The 18,221-nt window shown below is 40.8% G+C and overlaps 1 protein-coding gene and 1 pseudogene across 2 annotated transcripts in view; one reads left to right on the top strand and one right to left on the bottom strand.

Annotated features, from left to right (window-relative positions):
• Positions 1-18,221, top strand: part of CCDC170 (coiled-coil domain containing 170) — a 99,559-nt gene that overhangs the window by 14,330 nt on the left and 67,008 nt on the right. The window contains exon 2 of the mRNA XM_082730076.1: positions 7,939-8,053. Coding sequence (XP_082586202.1) covers positions 8,021-8,053 — 33 coding nt within the window. The 5' untranslated portion in view covers positions 7,939-8,020. The remainder of the gene's footprint in view (positions 1-7,938; positions 8,054-18,221) is intronic.
• On the bottom strand, positions 12,068-12,727 carry LOC309865938 (cilia- and flagella-associated protein 276 pseudogene; annotated as a pseudogene). The gene has a single exon. The product of its transcript is annotated as a cilia- and flagella-associated protein 276 pseudogene (transcript).

The raw sequence follows: 18,221 nt of genomic DNA, 5'->3' as shown, positions 1-18,221 counted from the left end.
TACATCTGTGGCCTGATCTATGTCCCCCTTTTTGGTTTTCTTGGGGAGATGGGGAACCAGGGTAGGGTGTCGCTTCCCTGCTTGAGAAGTGAATACAGAAGGCAGAGCCGCCTGTGGGCCCCATGGGCACGTCCCTCAATCCCTGCTCTCGGTCCACTCCCAGGAGCTACTCTGCTGCCTGTAGGGCTCTCCAGTGGGCGTCCGTCTGCGGGGGCGCCATCCTGGGAAGCCAGGAAGGTAGCTGGGGTTTTTATTATCCTTCCCACTCCTCTCAGGTGTTAGTTCCCAAGAGGGCCAGCAACACCTAAGCGCCGGTCATGTCTCCTCCTTCTGGGACTGGAGCCACGCATCCCCTTTCAAGTGGGAAAAAGATTCTCCAGCACGGACTGTTCTCTAGTCTACAATTTATTTATTTATCTATTTATTTAAAGATTTTATTTATTCATTTGGCAGACAGGAAAAGAGGGGAGGCGCAGGGAGGGGAGGAGTCAGAAGTCTACAGCTGTAAGATTTGATCAGATTTTTTTCCTTTTTGAAACTAAATTTCCTTGTTATAGATAGTAGTAACAGCTTCAAACAGTTGGTCTTGGAATTAAAAAAAAAACATAGTATTTATGGGGCGCCTGGGTGGCTCATTGGGTTAAGCCTCTGCTTTCGGCTCGGGTCATGATCCCAGGGTTCTGGGATCGAGCCCCGCGTCGGGCTCTTTGTTCAGCAGGGAGCCTGCTTTCCTTCCTCTCTCTCTGCCTGCCTCTCTGCCTACTTGTGATCTCTGTCTGTCAAGTAAATAAAAAACAAAAAAAAAACCAAAATAAAAACACATAGTATTTAAATCATGCTTAACACAGACCTAACATGATAAGTATTTATTATCTGGTGGCTGTAAATAATGATACTTGTACCTTCATGGAGTTTACATTCTCGTGAGGTGAATGGGAATAAGCGGAGAGGAGCTACAGAGAGAAGTGCCACATTTATGCTACTTTAATGACTTATTACATCATCTATTACTCATCTAAATGAGTTCTTGTGTTATTTGATTTCATGGCACCCCGTCTGTATCCTTCATATTATAACTATTATTTATATGGTTTTTTATTTCATATCTCTTTCCCAGTGAGACCATGAGATCCACACGAGGGAGGAAATGCCTGTTTTGTTCACCACCATGTCCCCAGTGACCGGGTTTACAGTCGTATCTGAAGGAAAAGGCAAGACAAACCACCTTAATGTACTAACGAGTGCATTTAAGTGACATGTAACAGTGAGGTTACAGAGTAAAGATGCTGAAGTTACAGAGTTGACTGATGGCGTTTCCCATCTGTAAAACCTTGTACCTCTAGTCTAAAACCTTGAGACCAAGATTGGCTGTTGGTCATTCAGGCCCTAACAAGCTTCTAAAGGCAGGACGAGTTAGAGAAATAATTGCAAATTTATTAGCTTTGGACCTTCATCCTAACAAGGATTAAGATTTATAGTTTTAGTTCCTTCAAGGGAAGCATTTTACAAATGTGTTATACTTTTATCCTTACCTAACAAGATGTGGCTGAACAGTTCATGGTCTTTCCTTCCCAGGGTGTCTTGGTCAACTGTCTCCTGCCCTCTCTGGTTTCTTCTAAAGCTCCAATCTCTATTCTAGGTTGATCTCTAGCAAGGGCTAATTTAAAACTATGAGGTGTATTATTCTCTATTTTTACAAGAGGTGAGGGAAATCCCATCTCTATTTCTTTTTCTTTTTTAGTTGTCTTTTTTTTTTTTAAGATTTTATTTACTTACTTGTCAGAGAGAGAGAGTGAGAGAGAGAGAGAGTGCACGCAAGCAGGGGAATTAGCAGGCAGAGGGAGAAACAAGTTCCAGACTGAGCAAGGAATCTGATGTAGGACTTGATCTCACGATTCTGGGATCATGACCTGAGCCAAAGGCAGATGCTTAACTGGCAGCCATCCAGGTGTCCCTCGCCTGTACTTCTTTTTTTTTTTAATTTTTTTTAAAGATTTTATTTATTTATTTGACAGACAGAGATCACAAGCAGGCAGAGAGAGAGAGAGAGAGGTGGAAGCAGGCTCCCCGCTGAGCAGAGAGCCCGATGTGGGACTCGATCCCAGGACCCTGAGATCATGACCTGAGCCGAAGGCAGCGGCTTAACCCACTGAGCCACCCAGGTGCCCCTCGCCTGTACTTCTTAATAGGGGCCATGGTTTAGGGCTAGTTAGGTGTTTTTATAAATAAGTAAATAAATTCAAGTAGGTATTTTTATGTTTTTTATTTTTATGCTGACCTTAGAGATGTGAACAAAAGGGAAGAAGCATTTTCATTCTGTTGTTCATCTACTCCTCCATCCATCTATTTAACAAAACATTTAAAAAATACTGAGTGGGTCTCCATTCAACAGACATTTATGGAGGTGCTTGTCATATCCTAGGAAAGGTACCTGGCACTAGGGATACAAATATAATTAATTTCTAGGTTTTTGCCTTCCAACCCACAACCTTGTACCCAAATCATTCATTCAATTATTAATACTCAACATGTGTTTCATGAGTGCCAGCTCTGTGCCCAGAGTTGTTGCAGACACGGGGGATGCAGTGCTGGGGAACAGACATGGGGTCTGCCCTGGTGGAGCTTTTATTCAGGAGGTAGGCCTAAGAACAAGCGCAGCTGGTAAGGGCTGTGCTCTCCAAAGTGGGTTGATGGCTACAGGAGGTGCAGAAAGTTATTTATGAGAGATTCAGTAAGAAAATATTTCAATTTTTATTTATAGTAATCTCATCTTTATTTGTATTTTTGTGTATATTTGGTAATGTGCCTAATCTGCATAGTAGTACTTGTTAGCCATTTATACATAAGTAAATATTGAATTAATTCCATAAATTCATACTGATAGATTGTACAAACAAAAACATTTGCAGACCCCAGGATGAAAGCATGGATTTAGAGTTAGATAGACTTAGGAGTTTGAAGTCCGTTTCGGTCACTCACTATGTGTGTGTCCTTGGGCAAGCTGGGGCTCCACACCCTTTGTAAGGACTGTTCTAAGGGCTGACTGCAGTAATGTTAGTAAAGTGCTTATATTGTGCCTGTTTATATCAAGACCTCAAAAAAATGATGGCTAATATTACTATTGTTATTATTCATATCATAAATATTAAAATGCAGGCATCTTCAAAGTGATATAGAAAATTTTGAGAAGGGACTGGTTAAGCTGTGTTCCCAATGCCATGAGAATGTTGTAATAAATTATTGCTGGGAATTAGGTTGGTACTACTTTTTATAGACTGTGTACCAAAATCTTTAAAATTTTTATTTACGTTAACCCAGTTGTTTCCCTCCCAGAAATTTATCCTAAGGAAACAATCAGAATTCTAATAAATCTATAATAGTGACAGGAAAAAATAACTAAATGTCCAAATATAGGAGAATAGTCAGGTTAAACTGCAAATTTATGAGGAATATTATACAGCTTTTAATATTTTATTTTATTTTTAAGGTTTTTTATTTGTTTATGTGACAGAGAAACAGAGAGTACAAGTAGGCAGAGAGGCAGGCAGAGAGGGAGGGAGAAGCAGGCTCCCCGCTGACCAGAGAGCCCAGTGCGGGGATCGATCCCAGGACCCTGAGGCCGTGATCTGAGTCAAGGGCAGGGGCTTAATCCACTGAGCTACCCAGGCGCCCCAGGTTTTAATATTTTAAAGAATGTTTGGGGAAACATTAATATCTACTGAAGAAGATAAAGTATAAAATTAGAGTTCTAGCATGATCGCAATGATTTTTTTTTTAAGCACGTAATTAAAAAAAACCCACACAATTTAATTAAATGGTATTGGGAAAACTAGACAGCTAGCTATATGCAAAAGAATGAAACTGGGGCACCTGGGTGGCTCAGTGGGTTAAGCCTCTGCCTTCGGCTCAGGTCATAATCTCAGGGTCCTGGGATCGAGCCCCGCATTGGGCTCTCTGCTCAGCAGGGAGCCTGCTTCCTCCTCTCTCTCTCTCTGCCTGCCTCTCTGCCTACTTGTGATTTCTCTCTGTGTGTGTCAAATAAATAAATAAAAATATTAAAACAAAATGAAACTGGACCACATTCTTACAGTATACACAAAAATAAACTCCAAATGGATAAAATACCTAAATATGAGGCTAGAACCCATGAAGCTCCTGAAAGAAAACGTAGGTAGTAATCTCTTGGACATTGGCTTCAGCTACATATTTATGGACATGTCTCTGCCAGGCAAGAGAACCAAATGCTAGAATCAACTAGTGGGACTACACCATATTAAGCTCCTGCACAGTGAAGGAAACTAACAAAACAAAGAAGCAAGCTACTGAGTGGGAGAAGATATTTGCAAATGACATATTTGATGAAAGGTTAGTATCTAAAATATATGAAGAACTTACGCAATTCAACACCCAAAAACCAAATAATCTAATTTAAAAATGGGCAGAAAACACAATAAACATTTCTCCAAAGAAGGCATACAGATGTCCAACAAACACATGAAAAGGTCCTCAGCCTCATCATCAGGGAAATGCAAATCAAAACTATAATAAGATCACATCATACCTGTCAGAACAGCTAAAACAAAAAATACAAGAAACAACAAGTGCTGGCAAGGATGTGGAGAAAAGGAAACTCTCTTGCACTGTTGGCAGGAATGTAAATTGGCACAGCCACTGCGGAAGACAGTATGGAGGTTCCTCCAAAAATTAAAAATAGAACTACCCTATGATCCAGTGATAGTAGTAATGGGTATTTACCCAAAGAATACCAGCACACTAATTCAAAAGGATGTATGTGCGCCATGTCTATAGCAGCATTATCTACAGTAGCCAAATTATAGAAGCAGCCCAAGTGTCCATCGACAGATGAATGGATAACGAAGATGTGGTGGACATAGATACAGTGGAATATTATTCAGTCACAAAGAAGACTGAAATCTTGCCATTTGCAACAACACAGATGGAACTAGAGAGTATTATGCTACGTGAAGTACGTCAGTCAGAGACAGGCAGATACCACATGATCTCACTCATATGTGGAATTCAAGAAACAGAACAAAGGAAAAACAAAGACAAACCAAAACCCTACTCTTAACTATAGAGAAAAACTGGCAGTTACTGGAGGTGGTGGGTGGGGGATGGGCGAAATAGGTGACGGGGGTTAAGAGGATGCTCACATGATGGGCACGGAGTAATGCACAGAAATGTTGAGTCGCTGTATTGTACGCCTGAAACTAACAGAACACTGTATGTTAACCCCACTGGGAAAAAATAAAAATCTTTCTAATTCAGAATCTCTGTTGAAAAAAATACAGTATTCCAAAATACCCTTAGTCCTGGTGCTCTGTTAAAAGAAATTGAGTCTTGTTTTCATTGGGTGGGGAGGAGCGGAGTTAGAAAAACTGAGATGCCAAAACTTTGGGAGGTTTGCTTCAAGTACTAATCCTGATATAACTCTAATAGATACGTATGTGTGTGTGTGTGTTCTAAAAACCCTACATATATATAACACAATTATATATAATGCATATATATATAAAATATGTATACATACAAAATATGTGTGTGTGTATGTGTGTGTGTATGATGTATATATAATCTTAACTAATATTCACTGAGTTGGGAATGATTTCCATTCACTGTTTTATTTATTTAAATTAATTAATTAATATATTTATTTATATATATTATTTGTTTATAAATAAAACAGTATTTATTTGTATATTTATTTATTTATCATTTATTTGAGAAAGAGATGGAGAGCATGAGTGACGGGGAGGGGCAGAGGGAGAGGGAGGAGCAGACTCCTGGCTCCCAGGATGCTGGTATCAGGACCCCAGCCAGATGCTTAACCAGTTGAGCCACCCAGGGGCCCTTCTGTTCACTCTTCACAATTCATCACAAGTGGGTGGGGACTGTTCTTACCCCCTCACCTGCAAATGAGGCAATTAAGGCCTGAAAAGCAAATTCTATTTGCAAATAACAAACAACTGGAAGTAGGTCTGGAAGCAATGATTGCTCTTCTGTAGTGTACAATTTAAAACATATGTTTAGGTAGGTTTAATGAATGGACGTGGGTAATGGCCCTGCCAGTGTAGGAGGCACTTAGTGTGTAGCCCAGAGGTGCAATTCTAACTCCACGCGAATGTTCATGGTTTGTGGTGTCTATTAATACAGGAATTGGTCAAGTGTAGTCTATTTGTAAGATGGGAATCGAAAAAGAAAAGAATCAAACTGAATCTACTTAGGGCTATAATATGAATAGATCTTAAAAACATACTGTTTTTAAAATAAATGAGAGCAAAACTAGCATACTATTTATGGTTAAGAATATATGTTAAAATAATATATCTTCTACAGGTATAAGTAAAAATGAAAAATATTTTTAAAGATTTATTTATTTGAGAGAGAGAGAGTGGGGGATCAGGAGGGGCCGAGGGAGAGGGAGAAGCAGACTCCCTGCTGAGCGTGGAGCTCAAGGCAGGGCTCTATCCCATGACCCTGGGATCATGTCCTGAGCCAAAATCAAGAGTCAGATGCTTAACTGACTGAGCCACCCAGGCACCCCCCCCCCAATTTTTTTAATGGTCTGAAGGATACTCACCAAACTTACCTAGTAATTACCTCTGGGATGGAGGCAGAGGATCAAGATTAGAGATCACGGAGAAAGGAAATTATAACTCCATTTTTGATATTCCAGTCTTTTAAAGAACAGTGATGCTAATTTTAATATTAAGATTAATTTCTTCATTAAGTCAAAGGCCACTGAAAGTGTACTTAAAGAGTCCGGTTTATTAGGTTCTCGATTTTCACATCCTAATTTTCAGACTTCAGAAACCGAATATTATGTTTGTGCACTCCTTCCTGGCTGCAGAGGCAACAGGAAACCCCAAACCTGAACCTCAGTGTGCGGAAAGAAGGGAGAGGCCGAAAGCAGAATCACTGAGTTCCCAGCAGTCCTTGGAATGCATTTGTTATGCAAGTACAATCTTCTGACTACATTTGGGACAGGAAGTTCATCACAAAAATAAGTGGAATATAAATAATCTTATAGCCAGAATAGTAAGTGTCTTCAAGGATTAACATGAGAATTCAGTGATTTCTGATGTTTTCATTAACTGTAAAAAAGATCTCCAACCAACAAAGGACAAGCGGGAGGGAGAGAGTGACCTACATAGCTTGTGTGTTGTGCTAGAGCCCTGCCTTCTCTTCCAGGGTGGCTGGCCCTTAGCTCAGCCCAAAGAAAACTCCATAAAAATGCCATGGCAAGAAGGAAGCCCTGATGTCCAGCTTACACACTCCTGAGAGCGACAAAGTCTCAAGAGAGGCCTGCTTTATTTAAAAAAAAGAAAATGGCAGCAGGGAAATGTTAGCCATGTATAATCCTTCCAGCTTTCTCTTTTTTTTTTTTTTAACTTTTTTTTTTTTTTAATTTTATTTATTTATTTGACAGAGAGAAATCACAAGTAGATGGAGAGGCAGGCAGAGAGAGAGAGAGAGAGGGAAGCAGGCTCCCTGCCAAGCAGAGAGCCCGATGCGGGACTCGATCCCAGGACCCCGAGATCATGACCTGAGCCGAAGGCAGCAGCTTAACCCACTGAGCCACCCAGGCGCCCTCTTTTTTTTTTTTTTTTTTTAAAGATTTTATTTATTTATTTGACAGAGAGAGATCACAAGCAGGCAGAGAGGCAGGCAGAGAGAGAGGAGGAAGCAGGCTCCCTGCTGAGCAGAGAGCCCGATGCGGGGCTCGATCCCAGGACCCTGGGATCATGACCTGAGCCGAAGGCAGCGGCTTAACCCACTGAGCCACCCAGGCGCCCCCAGCTTTCTCTTTAGAAAGAAATCCCATCCTGTGTCCCCTTCCAGCAAGAATCCTTGCAAAGAGACAAACCAAGCCACAGTCAAGTTGTTAGAATTAATTTTTCTCTCTTTTGTGTCCAGGATAGATCGGATTAACGGCAGATTTCCAACCTTAAACCTCAGTGCCTAGCAACTCTAGTGGCTTATCAAGAAGAGCATAAGGATGTCCGCGGCACGCTCTGTAGGACAGATGAATGTGAGTAGACTCCCATTTCGGAAGCCCTTCCTTCTGAAACATAGAGTTCTTAATCTGCTTTATGACAGGAGCTCGTCCTGCGTCCTCGCCAGCACCGGCAGCATGTCCTCCGTGCAGGCAGGACAAGGGCACCGCAGGAGGCAGCTGGGCAAGGTGGAAGGAGGCATCAGAGCCAAGGAAGAAAATCACCGGGTGGACAGTGTTTGTGCCTTCCTAGCAGTCCTGTCCCTCTTCTCCTATTTGTGATTTCAAAGTCTTCCTAACTCATTTTCCTCTAATTTTCTGCAGAACCTCACCAATCAAAACCCCATTGACCACAGTGCTGTCTTTGAGCTATTCTCCATAGCAACTGAGGCTTCTCCTTCACAGCACTTAACACAATAACAAGTAATAAATTACATGCATAATTAAGTATTTAATGTCTCCTTCCTGCAGAAGACTGCGATGTTTGCTAAGTCGAACCTAGCACTACTCAGGACCTTACTGAAAATGCTCAGTGATTATTTGTAGAGTAGGTGAATGAAGGAGGGATGGATGACCGTTCTTCTTACCAATACTCCAGTCCTCACATCTGATTCACCCTACCATCTCATCCCGTTCTCATCTGCCAAATTCTGTACCGAATTCCACCAAACCCTGTAGGATTGTTGGCGTCTGCTGAGCCCCCTGGCCCAGCAGTGGGCTGAGTTAGGAAGCCCATAGGCCTGTCCCTCTCCAGTAGCATTCACAAACCAAAGTTGCCTTCCTTTCGACTCTATGGGTGTTCTGAAACATACTCCCCAGTAACCGAAGAGCTTCTACACTATGGCAAGATTTTAAACCAAAAGCAAGTCACCACCTTGCTAGGTTTCCCATAATCTTTGCAGGTTACCAGGGGTCCAGATTTCAAAGAAAATAATTTCTAACCTCCCTCCCAAGTTTCAGATTTATTTCTCATCCAGTGTCAAAAAGAGAAAAGGAAGTACATGGCCAATAAAGAAATATTAAAAGAGGGAGAGCTTGGGAGGATGGGAAAGGGTATCACGCATGTGCTCGTGGGGCTGTGTGCTGGTGCGAGGTAGCATTTTCCTTGGACTTGGCCCTTCCAAGCAGACCCTCCGGGATCACATAATCCACTTGGGCCACAAGGTAACACAAACAAGTTGCTCGCCAACACACCTGTTCACTACAGGAAACCATGACAAATTTCAAGACCCACGAAACAATGCAATGGCAAGTCCTTGTTCAGTAAAAGCTCTTTTAGAGCAGGATCAAAGCAAATGGAGTCCGAGCCGACCTCTCTCTGAGTTTCTGGCCTTTTAAGGATCATTTTGAAGTGGAGCATATAGAATGCGTGAATGCACACTCTTCAGCCCATCCTCTGAAGGCCATCCGACACCATGAACTTGGTTCATATCAGAAACCTATTTCTGAACCTCTTGTCTGGGTATGAAGATTGCATTCCTCATCAGCCGGATCCAGCTTCCCGCGGAGACCAGTGAAGTATGTCCCGTCGCCTGAGGGTAGAAGGATCATCTGTCTAACTCCAACTTCCCAGGCCTCCAACTGTCATATATTCTAAACTGATGTAATAATTGTAAAGCGTTTCAACATGAGGCTTGAAAATGGACTTGCCAAAGCTTCATCCAAAAATCAGTGTAGGCTGATGCAATCGCCTCCTGGCTGGTTTCCCTTCATCACATCTCCTTTGTACTGATCTAACCTCTTCAGCTCCACAGAGTAGACGTGATGACACGCAGACCCGACCAGATTCCTCCCCTAGCAGGCGAACACTGTCCTCTGTAGACAGGGTGGGTAATAGACAGACTCCTTAGGTCAGCCGAATCACATTACCCCTGTCTAATCTCTAGCCAAACCTTCAGTCACATGGAAAGTTAGTTTGTTCAAGCTTGCCATGTATCTTTAACCCACTGAGCCACCCAGGCGCCCCAAGCTTGCCATGTATCTTGAACGGTTTCTCGCCTATGGTGCCTGCTCCGTTCCTTCCCAGGCCCCTCCTCTAGCTGACCGGTGCTGGACTTCGCTTTTCTGCCGAGCTTTCGTGGGACATCCAGGCAGAAATGTTTATTCCTATTACCACTCCCGTCTTCATCCACCTTGTTGTATCTATTCTGGTTAATCATGATCTGTGCAATCAATTAAAAAAAAGTCACCCACATTATTACCAATCAGAAAGGTTACTGATACCGTTTCGTACATTTCTTTATGGTGCTGTTCCTATAGTACTCTTCTGTGCTTTTAAAAAAACTTATTATTGGAAGTGTAGTTGACATACAGTGTTAGAATAATTTCAGGAGCGTTACACAGTTATTAGACAATTCTGTATGGTACTCATTGCTTATCACGGTAAATATAGTCACCATCTTATCACATGCGAGTTATTACAGTATTATTGACTATATTTCCGATGCTGTACTTTTCATCTCCATGACTTATTTATTTTATAACTGGAAATTTGTACTTCTTAATCCCTTTTACCTATATCATCTATTCCTCCACCCACCTTCCTCTGGCAACCATCAGTTTGTTCTCTGTATTTAAGAGATGTTCTGTTTTTGGTTTTTTTCTTTTTGGTTTTGTTGTTTGGATTCCACATGTAAATGAAATCATGTGGGTTCTATCTCTCTCTGACTTATTTCCCTGAGCATTATGTTGTCACAAATGACAAAAATCTTACTGTTTTTTATGGCTGAGTAATATTGCTTTACACACACGCACATGCACCCCCCCCCCAATGTCATCTTCATACATTCATCTGTGGATGGAAATTTGGGTTGCTTCCATATCTTAGCTACTGTAAATAATGCTAGTATAAACATAGGGGTGTGTATATCTTCCCCAATTAGTGTTTCCTTTTCTTTGCAAATATTGGACCACCCTTGCATCCAAGAAATAAATCCCTACTTGATTGTAGTGAATGATTTTTTAAAATGTTGGATTTGGTTTGCTAATATTTTGGTGAGGATTTTTGCATTTTTGGTGATCAGAGATGTTGGCTTGTATTTCTTGTTCTCTCTTAATCTCTTTTTAGTATTTTTATCTAGTTTTGGTATTAGGGTAATGCTGGCCTCAGAGAATAAATATGGAAGTTTTCCTTCCTCTTCTATTTTTTGGAATAGTTTGAGAAGAACAGGCATTAGTTCTTCTTTAAATGTTTTGTAGAATTCATCTGTGAAGCTGTCTAATTCTGGACTTTTGTTTGTTGGGAGTTTTTAAATTATTGATGCAATTTCATTGCTGGTTAGTTGGTTTGTTCAAATTTCTTATTTGTTTCTGATTCAATTTGGGAGGTTATATTTTTTAAAGAATTTATCTATTACAGAAGATGTGGTACACACACACACACACACTGGAATATTATGCAACCATCAAAATGAAATTTTAACATTTGCAACGATGTGGATGATCCAGAGGGTATTATGTTAGGTGATATAAATCAATCAGAGAAAGACAGTTATCATATGATCTCACTGATACGTGGAATTTGAGAAACAAGACAGAGCTTCATAGGGGAAGAGAGGAAAAAATGAAACAAGATGAAACCAGAGAGGGAGACACACCCTAAGAGACTTTTTTTTTTTTTTTTTTTTTTTATTTGACAGAGAGAGAGATCACAAGTAGGCAGAGAGGCAGGCAGAGAGAAGAGGAAGCAGGCTCCCTGCTGAGCAGAGAGCCCGATGTGGGACTCGATCCCAGGACCCTGAGATCATGACCTGAGCCGAGGGCAGCGGCTTAATCCACTGAGCCACCCAGGCGCCCCTAAGAGACTTTTAATCTCAGGAAACAAACAGAGGGCTGTTGGAGTGGAGGGGTTGGGGGGATGGGGTGGCAGGGTAATGGACATTGGGGAGGTATGTGTTGTGGTAAGCACTGTGTATTACGTAAGACTGATGAATCACAGACCTGTACCCCTGAAACAAATATATTATATGTTAATAGTGAAAAAAGTCTGCGCTTAAAAAAAATAAAATAAATTTATCCATTTCCTCTAGGTTATCCAATTTATATTCTCTCTTTTTTTTTTTTTTCCAGCACAAATCTGTTTAATGGAGATGGGCAGCAGATGTTCCACTATGATTAATTAGTCCAGGGGCCTGTTAACATTAGGTAGAGTAGAAGCCACCATCAGTCTTTCGGGAGTAGCCTCCATTGGTGGCTGCAGTGTGAGGGGACACTATGGATCCCTGGATGCTGTGGATAGACTCCTTCTTAGGGTTGATCCAGTATCTGATGTTAGACCGGGAAGTGATGGAAGGTGGTGGAGGAGGGGGTAAAAGTTCTCCAGGAAATTGGGTCTTGATGATTCCATGGGTATCCTGGGTAGTCTCCTGGTGTAAGAGTATCTCACTTTTGTTCTTGAATGTCCCTGTGTGGTGGTTGTACAAGGCTGCTAAGCGAAAATCCAGGTCATCCTTTGGTATCTCAGGATCAAAAAGATAAACATCCCGCCTCATGGAGGTGATTGTGGGAGTTGAGCTGAGCCGACTCCAGGGTTCCTGTTGCTGAGCAAGGTGAGCTGGGTTCTTATATGGCAGTTTCTTGGAAGCCCGGAGTTTTCCCAGGTAGGTCTCATCGTTATCCAATGTAGGGTGCTGGAAAGGGTCTCGGGTGAAAGGCATGGTAAAATGCGGAGTGAGAAGCTGGTGTGAAGGATGGAAAGCTCGCGCAGCCGCCTCCAATTTATATTCTCTTATCCAATTTATATTCTCTTATAATCCTTTGTATTTCTGTGGTGTTAGTTGTTATTTCTTCTCTTTCATTTCTGATTTTGTTTATTTGAGTCCTCTTTTCTTTTTTTAATGAGTCTGCCTAAAGTTTTATCAATTTTGTTAGTCTTTTCAAAGAACTAGCTCCCAGTTTCATTGATCTGTTCTGTTTTATTTTTTTTTAAGTTTCTATTTCATTTATTTCTGATCTAATCTTACTATTTTCTTCCTTCTACTGGTTTTGTTTGTTCTTTTTCTAGCTCCATTAGATGTAAGGTTAGATTGTTCATTTGAGATTTTTTTCTTGTTTGCTTCTTAAGGTAGGCCTGTAATTGCTATAAACTACCTTCCTAGAACAGATTTTACTGCATTCTAAAGGTTTTGGGCTGTTGTGTTTTCATTTTCATTGGTCTTGATGTATTCTTGTATTTCCTCTCTGATTTCTTGGTTGGCCCATTCACTGTTTGGTAGCATGTTATTTAACATCCACGTATTTGTGTTCTTTCCATGTTTTTTTCTTGTGGTTGATTTCTAGTTTCATAGCATTGTGACCAGAAAAGGTGCATGGCATGACTTCAGTCTTTTTGAATTTGTTGACACTTGTTTTGTGGTCTAATGTATGACCATATGAAGAATGTTCCATGTGTACTTGAAAAGAGTATGTATTCTGCTGTTTTAGGATAGAATGTTCTGAATGTATCTACTAGATCCATCTGGTCCAATGGGTCATTCGAAACCTCTGTTTCTTTATTGATTTTCTGTTTGAATGATCTATCCATTGATGGAAGGGGGTTGTTAAATTCCCCTACTATTATTACATTACTGTAGATTTCTTCTGTTATATTTGCTGTTAGTTATTTTATGTATTTGGGAGCTCCAATGTTGGATGCATAAATATTTACAATTGATACATCTTTCTATTGGATTGTTCTCCTTATGATTATATAGTGTCTTTCCTTATCTCTTGTTACAGTCTTTGTTTTAAAGTCTATTTTGTCCAGTGTAATTCCTGCAACCCTGCCTTTATCTTTGCTTCCATTTGCATGATAAACACTTTTCCATCCCTTCACTTTCTTTTTTTTTTTTTTATTAAAGATTATTTATTTATTTATTTGACAGAGAGAGAGATCACAAGTAGGCAGAGAGGCAGGCAGAGAGAGAGGAGGAAGCAGGCTCCCTGCTGAGCAGAGAGCCCGATGCGGGACTCGATCCCAGGACCCTGAGATCATGACCTGAGCTGAAGGCAGCGGCTCAACCCACTGAGCCATCCAGGTGCCCCCGTCCCTTCACTTTCAATCTACATGTGCCTTTAGGTCCTAAATGGGTCCCTTGTAGGCAGCATATAGATGGGTCTCCTTTTTAAAATCCATTTCATCACCTTGTTTCTTTTAATTGGGGTGTTCAGTCCATTTACTTTCATTTGTAATTATTTGGCAAATATGTACTTTTTGTCATTTTGTTATTTGTTTTATTGTTTTGTAGTTCTTTGTTCCTTTCTTCTCTTGCTTTCCTCTCCCAAAGTTTGCTGGCTTTCTTTAGTGATGTCTTTGGATTCCTATCTCTTTATTTTTTGCATATCTATTACTGGTCTTTGATATATGGTTGTCATTAGGTTTATATATGATATGCATATAGCAGTTAAGTTGATGATTGCTTAAGTCTGAATCCATTCTTCTCTCGTATCCCCCCATTTTAGTACTGGAGGTCATACTTTACATTTTTAATTTTGTGAATGTCTTGACTGATTTTTATAGATATGCTTATTTTTTAAAAAAGATTTTATTTATTTATTTGACAGAGGCCACAAGTAGGCAGAGAGGTAGGCAGAGAGAGGAAGAGGAGCAGGCTCCCTGCCAAGCAGAGACCCCAATGCGGGGCTCGATCCCAGGACACTGGGATCATGACCTGAGCTGATGGCAGAGGATTTAACCCACAGAGCCACCCAGATGCCCCTAAATATGCTTATTTTTACTGCATTTGTATTTCTTACTTTTCTTACTCCTACTTATGATCTTTTCCTCCCACTCAAGAGTCCCCTTTAACATTTCTAGATCACGAACTCTTTTAACTTTTGTTTGTCTGGGAAACATTATCTCTCCTTCTATTCTGAATGATAGCCTTTGCTGGATGGACTATTCTTGGCTGCAGGTTTTTGTCTTTCAGAACTTTGAATATATCATGTCCCTTTCGTGAGGCATGCAAAGTTTCTGCTGAAAAATCAGTTAATAGCTTTACGGGGTTTCCCTTATATGTAACTGTTTTCTTTTCTCTGCTTTTAAAATTCTCTCTTATCACTACACTTTGCCATTTTAATTATTGTGTGTCTTGGTGTGGCCCTCTTTTAGTTAATTTTGTTGGGGGTTCTCCATGCCTCCTAGATCTGGATTTCTGATTTCTTCCCTAGATTTTGGACATTTTCAGCTATTATTTCTCAAATAAATTTTTTGCCCCCTTTTCTCTCTCTTCTCCTTGTTAAAGTCCTATAATGTGAATGTTATTACACTTGATGGCATCACTGATTTCTGTTTCCATTTATTATTAAATGAAAACTAAGTCTGTTTTCATTTATTATTATTTTGTCTCTCTCCTGTTCAGCTTGATTGCTTTTCATTACTCTGTCCTCTGGGTCACTGATTCATTCTTCTACTTCCTCTAGTCTACTATTTATTCCATCTATTTATTTTTAAATTTAGATATTGAGTTCTCCATCTCTGATTGGTTCTTTTTTAATGTGTTTTTTTTTTTAATCTCTTTGTTAAGGGTCTCTCTGAGGTCCTCCAGTTTTTCCTCAAGTCTAGTGACCATCTTTATGACCATTACTTTAAATTCTCTATCAGGCATATCACTTACCTCTGTTTCGTTTAGGTCCTTTGCTGTGATTTTTGTCCTGTTCTTTCATTTGGAACGTATTCCTTTGTCTCCTCATTTTGTCTTACTCTTTGTGTCTGTTTCTCTGTGTTAGAAAAGTCAGCTGTGTCTTCTGCTAGTGAAAATAGCCGCCTTATAAAAAAGATGTCCTGTAATGCCCTGTGCTTCAGTGTTCCCTGTTCACCAGCACCTGGCACTTCAGGGGTGTCTCCTGTGTGTGTCTATGCACACTGATGTTGTGGCTGAGCCCCATTTGCCATTAGGCAGATCATCTTCAATGGCACCTTTTGCCTGTTACGGACAGTGTTTTGTTCCTGTGGTGTTAATGGGACAGTCTAAGGCCACCTTGGGCTTAAGTTGAGTCAGACCAGGTGTTTAGCAGAGATGGAGTAGCACTGAACCTCAGGAGAGTGTGGGGGGTGGGGTGCGCAGTGCCAGCAAGGTCTGCATCACTGGGAGGTGACCTGCAGCGGGATTGGATCTGTAAAAGAGTGCGGTGGCTGGATGTGTGGTATTAGCACTAGGCATACACTGGCCTGGCTCCACAGGAAAACATGTGGACAGGGCACACTGTTAGCAGGTTATGTAGTGAATGTTGGCTCACGGTTGATTCCCTCAGGTGTTTATGTGTTTATGGTGAGGAGGAGTGGAGGGAAATGAAGCTGCCAGCTCTTGTGTTCCCGGAGAAATCTCTGAATGATCCCTGCCCCCCTAACCCGTGCTCTGAGATTAGTAAGCAGATCTTTGTTCCATATACCCCAGGTGTTTTTCAAAATCTGCTTCCATGCTATGTCTCCATGGGGTTATTTGTTGCACTGTCTCTTTAAGTGCAGGGACTCAGTTTCCTCTTGTGTTCCTTGCTCTCCTGCAAGCCTGCTATTTTTAAAGTTCCAAGTTTTAAGCCCCACTTATGGCAAGAAATCATAGAATTTGGTCCCTCTGATTTTCAAAGCCAAATGTTATGAGGATTCATCTTTTTTGTGCAGGCTCCCTCTTGTGAGAATCTGTTTCTCTCCCCTCTCTATATCTGTGGAGTTCCCCCTGCCTTCTGGGGACAGTTCTGCAGGTCTGTTTCCTCCTGACTTTGTCTCTGCCCTTTCTACCTTCTTCTATGAGGCCTCTTCTCTACATTTAACTGTGGAGAATCTGGCCAGTCCCTGTGTCATTTTTTGGGTCATTTACACTGATACGGCTGTTACCTAGTTGCATCTAAGGGACGAGGTCAGCTTAGGGTCCTCCTACTCTTTCATCCTCCATAGAAGGGTTTTTAAATGAATAAGAGTGACATCTAAGAGCCAAGAAATTGGAAAATAATATGAAAATAATAGATCAGCTTTTCCACAGAACTTGTATCGTAATGTCTCTTCTAAAACTTTTCCCACAACTGCAAGGATTTATTTCCTGGGTTCCGCACACATCACACTACACCCTGCAGGCACTAGTGATCCCCAGAGACCAAATCCACATAGCAAAGAAACGAAAGCAGGAGGACCAGGAAAGTCCCTCAAATTAGGGATAAGAACAGATGCGTGGTCAAAAATGGACTAGAGCACTGATTATGTTGGAGAAATACAATTTGCAAGACTTAATTTGTGATGTAAACTAGGGAAGAAACTGTATTTTCTGGGAAGAAGTTGGAGAGTAGGGAAGAAGGTCTGAGAAGGGATTGCTGACTGGGACAGCCCTAGAAGCTTGAAGAAGATGGCGGGGGGGAGAGACAGATAGACAGACACTGAGACTACAGGAAACACTCCATACTGAGAGACCCTTGGTGACACACTTGTGCACTGCAGTGTGGAACAATGCTGGAACAAAGAGAAGATTGCTTATAGCATAGGGAGATAGGAATGGATTAGGAGATTTTGTGTGTCACAGACAGACAGTGATTTTCTTCTCATTTTTTTGTCCATGGGGGTAATAAGACAACTATCTATCATAGTAGCAAGACTGGCCCAAGACATTGTCCCCAGGTCAGGTAATTGGGCACATTGTGTACTAAATTATGAATAAATTTATGTCTCCTCGATGCCATTGAGCTTTGAAACCATTCTCTATTCTGAGAAGACTATGAGCCACCCTGTGAGTCAGTTTCTGTCATTATCATAATAATATCAGTAGCAGAATCAAATAATATGTAGTTGGCTTTCTAAAATTAATATAAAATTGCTTCATAGCCTAGCTGATAGATTCCTAATAACTTAGATTATCCTCCGATGAGGACAAATGGATAAGTTTTTAATCTTGCCGATTTTGAATAGGGTAAAATTAGTTTTTTTGAGAAGTGAAGATTATTTAATACTTGTAGAAAAAGTTGAGGAATTTTCAAAAAAAGTTTGCTAACTACACAAAGGCTTCCCTAAGAGAAAAACTCCCCTGAAATGTCTGCTGTCACGTGTTTTGAGTGTTCTTTGCTGTCTGGGGTTGCTGCTTTTTGCTCGTGTTCCTCATAAAGACAGTTTATTGTGGGTTTGTGATTTTTCTCTATCCTTGTCTTTGTTCTTTTTTATTTTTGTGAATTAAAGGGGAGACATTTATTCTGATCAAGAAAGTAATACATGGTCATTGTAAAGGATTTGGAAAATATAGAAATATAG

This window comes from Mustela nivalis, assembly GCF_964662115.1.
Source record: "Mustela nivalis genome assembly, chromosome: 5".
NCBI lineage: Eukaryota > Metazoa > Chordata > Mammalia > Carnivora > Mustelidae > Mustela > Mustela nivalis.
Note: the sequence above shows the minus strand (reverse complement) of the source record. Positions and strands in the feature narration are given on the sequence as shown.